Source organism: Lampetra planeri, chromosome 64 (assembly GCF_965212315.1).
Source record: "Lampetra planeri chromosome 64, kcLamPlan1.2.h2, whole genome shotgun sequence".
Classification (NCBI taxonomy): domain Eukaryota; kingdom Metazoa; phylum Chordata; class Hyperoartia; order Petromyzontiformes; family Petromyzontidae; genus Lampetra; species Lampetra planeri.
The window spans coordinates 807,355-813,033 of NC_136170.1; the positions used below are offsets into that span (position 1 = coordinate 807,355).

Sequence of the window (5,679 nt, forward strand, 5' to 3'; positions counted from 1 at the left end):
GGTGGTGGTGCTTGTGGTGAACGTGGTGGGGCTTGTTGTGGGGAGTTGGTGAAGGTGGTGGTGGGGAGTTGAAGGTGGTGGTGTGATGCTGGTTGTGGTGGTGATGTGGTGGTGGCAAGGCCGTAATAATATATATTGGGGGGGAAACCTTTTTTTTCCTGTGGTTTTACCACCTGATGACGATTGCATGTGTTGCAATCGAAACGTCGTGATTTATTTTTTATTTTATTTCTACCCACGTGACTTTACCGAAAGAACCAACGAGTATGGATTCCTGTAGTCACGAAAACTTCAAATCAAGATTATTTTTAGACGTTTGCCCCTCTCCCCCACCCCCACTTGACCTTTCGGGTCAAGTTATATTTCACCCTCGGGTCACGGGGCACCCAACTTTAAAAACGTTCCAAAAATAAACAGAAACTTAAGGCAACATTTTGCCTGCCGCTCTCGGTGTCACACGCACGCACGCACAAAACAGCACCGTGCAAACAATCGTATACATCATTTATATGCTTTCAAGATTCATCGGGACTCGAGTTTCTTAAAAAATAAAACGGCAAAGGCACTTTTCTTTCTCGTTTTGTCGCAAAGCAACATTTGCTGCTGCGCAGTTGCGTTTCTAGATTTCCTCTCCCGTTACTCAGCATATCGGTAGAGTCCATTTCCTATAAAAACACTAAATTTAAAAGTTTGTTCCGAGGCTGCTCGGCCGACAACGCTGGCTGGCTGCCTCGGCTTTGCTCGCTTTGCTCAGGACCCCGGCAGCCCCCTTGCGAAACTGCTTAAATAAGATTGAACAACGGGCAAGAAGGCTGTGTCCGGAACCGCCGTCACCACCAAAATAACCGAATGCGTGGCCCGTTTAGTCATCTTGCGCGCCGTACGTAGGCAACCGTGGCCAAATCGGAGGCGCGACGGGGAGGGGGCAGAACAACAAATTAAACACCACAACAACAACAACGAGCAGTTAGAAGAAATAAGTTGGGATAACACGGCCATTCCGCGGATAGAAGTGAAACAAAGACACAAGCAACCTGCAGAATGCACGTCCCAAGTTATCTCGCACCGAACGTAGCCAACCGCGCTAATCGGCTGCATCCTCACCGGGACTCATCGGCACAGGCACGAGTCGTTAGCCGCTGTCATGCGCCTCTGGGAGGCCCCGCGTGTGGAGAAGGCTCCGGCCATGATACTCCGGGAACCCCACTCGCAAACGGCCCTGGGGGCAACGACCAATCACAATCTGCAAATGACGATAAACTAATACGACAATGGGGCACATTCAGTTCTTTTGAGTCGGTGGTCTTGACAAGGCTGAGGAAGTCGCCGAGTGATCCTCAGGCAGCTGATTTGACGTCGCTAGGCAGGCATTCTCAAGTTGCCAGCAACGCCGGCTGACGACTGAGGCAGCGTTACCGCATTCTCCAGATTACAACACGCACTTGCTTCCTGTGTTCCAGAGGAAACGTTTGGTGGTGCGCCTTGCAATCCGGCAGATGTGCGTGTTTGGGTGTACATGTGGGTGGGCGTACACGTGTGTGTTTGCATCTACACGTGTGTGTGTTTACATGTACACGTGTGTTTGCGTGTTACACGTGGGGGGGCGTACACGTGTGTGAGTATGTTTGTGTGTGCGTGTGCGTACACGTGTGTTTGCATCTACACGTATGTTTGCTAGTACACGTGTGTTAGCTAGTACACGTGTGTTTGCTAGTACACGTGTGTGTGTGTGCGTGACCAGATCCGCGTAATTTCATCTCTGACTGGGAACAAACTTGGGCGTTTCTTTCCGAAAAGTGTCACACGATCCGGAGAATGTGGTGACAGGTAAAATGATGCGGGATCCTTAAGGGATACCTTCATTGGAAACCGTGTCGCTCGACAATATTCCGCGCAGTATTACACTCGGTAGACTGACGAGAACTAAATTTTTTGTTGCTATCGAAACTCATATAGTCGTTTAAATCTAGTGCCAAAAAATTGTTCGGTTGTCAACACTGGTCCGGCCTGGACTAGGCTTCGGCAGGCCAGGCTTAGGCTGAGCTTGGCTTTGCTAGGGCTGGGACGAACGCGGCTGGGCATGACGTTTCTGGGCTGAGATGGGCCAAGCCAGATAAAGCGAGGCTTTAGGCCAGACCGTGGCCAGGCTAAAGCTTGCCGGGCCAATGTTGGCCTAGCTGGTGCCGAGACGCTGGCAAAGCTTCTCAGTAAGGGCTGTCGTTGCGGATGGCACAGCAGACGGCCATGCTGAATATCATGCCGAAGATCTGCAAAAAAAAAAAAGACAGCGCGCGCACACGCACACGCACGCACACACGCGCACGCACACACGCACGCACACACACACGCACGCACACACGCACACACACGCACACACACACACAAGCGCGCACACACACACGCACGCACACACACACGCACACACGCACGCACACACCGCACGCGCACACGCGCACACACACGCACACACACGAACACACGCACACACGCAAGGAACCACGTCATCCACCCAGTTTCCCCAATGCACGAGGCACTTGTATTTTCGAGTGGTGATGTCGTGGCGATGAAATCGTACCGGGAACGCGACAATAAAAATGTGCGGCCACCGCGTGCGGAAGTGAGCAGGGTGGGTGGGGCGAGGGGTTGCCACCTCTTGAGATAAAAACAACTGGGACGTGGTCACGGCATTCTCACGATTCCGCAAGAGGTGGGAACTGCATGTGGGGGCGTCATCTTGCGCGGTGGCTAGATGTTAACTACCTCGCCTGGTATACAGGAGGTCGTGGGTTAGATCCCGACCCTGACGCCTGCTGCTGCTGTATATTTGGAGTTTGCGTGTCTCTCTCTCTTATCATCATCACGGTGGCTAGGAGATGTTAACTACCTCGCCTGGTCTGCAGGAAGTCGTGGGTTCAATCCCGACCTTGACTCCTGTTGCTGTATATTTGGAGTTTGGGTGTCTCTTTCATCATCATCACGGTGGCTAGGAGATGTTAACTACCTCGCCTGGTATACAGGAGGTCGTGGGTTCGATCCCGACCCTGACGCCTGCTGCTACTGCTGTGTATTTGGAGTTTGCGTGTCTCTCTCGCTCAACGTGGTTGTGTGGATTTTTTCTCCGGGTCCTCCGGTTTTTCCCATTCCACATTTAGAATAAATTTTACAGACGATGATGACGGTAGGCCACTTGGTTGAGCTATCATTGCGACAGGCAGGTCGCTCCTGACAAAGAGCTGGACAGCTCAATGGGGCCTCACCTTGTTTTCAATTTCCGCGATCGTAAATCCCTCGGTGATCGCGTATCCCTGTTAGTTACTACGTCGCGACGTTTGTCCTCGTTGCTGTTGTTATTGTGGTTGTTGTCGTCGGTTTGGGGTGAGACCATCACCCCCCCCCCCACCACACCCCCCCTCACCCCCCCCCCCCGTGTGCTCACCATGATGACTGCCACCCCCAGCGCCAGGCCGGCCACGATGTAAACCTTCGTCCCGAGGAAGCTGCGGATTTCGTCCACGCAGTTCTGCGGCAAGCGAGCAAAGAAAGGAAGTCAAGAACATACGCGGGCATGCACGTGCACACACGCACACATTGTCTACGTCAGGGGTGGGGAACCTGTTTTCTGCCAAGGGCCATTTGGATATTTCTGTTTTCTGCCAAGGGCCATTTGGATATTTACAACATCATTCGCGGGGCCATACAAAATTATCAACTTAAAAAATTTGCCTGTTATATTTTGGTCAAACATCTTTCATTAACTCGCCCCTAATGCGATGGCTGGAACAGCTTCTCTCTTTGGCGAGGCGTGTGATGTGAGCTGGTGTTGATGATGTTGCCTGCTACTGGCAACTGCTTTGCCAGGTTTGCTCCGAGATTTGTTGAATTTCGAGTCCCGTCTGCGGTTGCCTTGGCAGGGCCACACCAAATGATTCTGCGGGCCTCGTACGGCCCACGGGGCCGGACGTTCCCCCACCCCCTGGTCTACGTCTTAGTCATCGCCCTTGGGCCCTCCTGTCCTCGGCATCGTAGGCCAGGCAGCGTGCCGGCTGTCCCTGACCCTGCTGTCGTTATCCCTGTGCCCGTGAGGGCTAGAATAAACTCATAGTCGCGTCTCTGAATTGATGCACTACATGTTGACCTAAAGTCTGCCCGGTTGTAATTAGTACTTAGACATATAAAAATGCTGTGTGTGAGTGTGACGACAGTTACCTTGGTGTACTCCGGTGGACAGAGAGTAAGTCGACAACTGGCTGGTTGTAGTTGAGTTTCGGCTGCCCGCAGCAATCCAGCTGTGAACGACAGGGTCACGTGACCTCACCACGGCTGTCAATCACAGGTCTCGTGACACACCACGCGCGACTTTCCTGCTGCTCAAACGATCCGGAAATTCCACATTACTATGGTCGGGGGAAGAATGCAGCACCCGTCGGACAAACCCATGTCGATCTTCCCCCCCCCCCCCCACCCCTGTGACCTGGTGACTATTTTATCGACCCTGGCCTGGAGGGATGATGGGCCGAGTGAGCGGAGACCACCACCAACCCGGAACTGAACTCGCAACCTCCGATTCGGAGCCGCTCGCTCTACCACTGCCGAGCCCCCCTGCCCAGTAAAACATGGAACTTGTTGGGCCAACGTTGACCCAACGTTGACCCCAACGTTGACGCAAAGTTGACCCAAAGTTGACCCAACGTTGACCCAAAGTTGACCCAACGTTGACCTAAAGTTGACCCAAAGTTGACCCAAAGTTGACCCAAAGTTGACCCAACGTTGACGCAACGTTGACCCAAAGTTGACCCAAAGTTGACCCAAAGTTGACCCAACGTTGACCCAACGTTGACCCCAAAGTTGACACAACGTTGACCCCAAAGTTGACCCAAAGTTGACCCACACGTTGACCCAACGTTGACCCCAAAGTTGACCCAACATTGACCCAAAGTTGACCCAATGTTGACCCAACGTTGACCCAAAGTTGACCCAACATTGACCCAAAGTTGACCCAACGTTGACCCAAAGTTGACCCAACGTTGACCCAAAGTTGACCCAAAGTTGACCCAACGTTGACCCAACGTTGACCCCAAAGTTGACCCAACGTTGACCCAACGTTGACCCAACGTTGACCCCCAACGTTGACCCAAAAGTTGACCCAACGTTGACCCAACGTCTGACCCCAACGTTGTTGGCATGTTTACCCGGGTGGCCAACTTAGTTCATTCACGACAGGAGTGGGGGGGGGGCGGGGAATGTATTTTTTTTATCACCATATTTGGAATTCCGAGTGAGCGACGGCTTCGGTAAAAAAAAAGAGACACACAATAAATAAATAATAAACTATTTACAACCGACGTGGGGGGGGGGGGGTTGGTGGGTTGGGGGAATGTTCGCAACAAGTCCGTCCGGGTTTTCCGTCGGGGAACCGGACTCGAACCTGTGGTGCCTCCAGGCGCACAAGAGGCGGCCGCTGCCACAGCCGTGCACGGCTCCTCCCTGTGGTGAGACGCCCGACAGCGGCCACCAGGCCGCAGATGGGATCCTGACCACAGCCCCAACGATGGTGGCCCACGTTGGCATTACGTTAGCCCGACGTTGGCCAACGTTCGCCCGACGTTTGCCTGACGTTTGGCCCCCACGTTGGCCCAGCATTCTACGTTTACCGAGCTTTACCGCCTTCGAGGGGACAGC

At 53.1% G+C, this 5,679-nt stretch overlaps 1 protein-coding gene across 1 annotated transcript; it reads right to left on the reverse strand.

Annotated features, from left to right (window-relative positions):
• Positions 1-492: 492 nt before the first annotated feature.
• LOC144737048 (CD81 antigen-like) lies at positions 493-5,568 on the reverse strand. Its single transcript, XM_078619697.1, has 4 exons — positions 5,415-5,568; positions 4,207-4,310; positions 3,437-3,520; positions 493-2,267 (listed from the first exon to the last, which is right to left on the reverse strand). Exons 1-4 carry the CDS (start codon positions 5,566-5,568, stop codon positions 2,205-2,207), a joined length of 405 nt encoding a protein of 134 aa, XP_078475823.1. The 3' UTR covers positions 493-2,204.
• Positions 5,569-5,679: the final 111 nt, after the last annotated feature.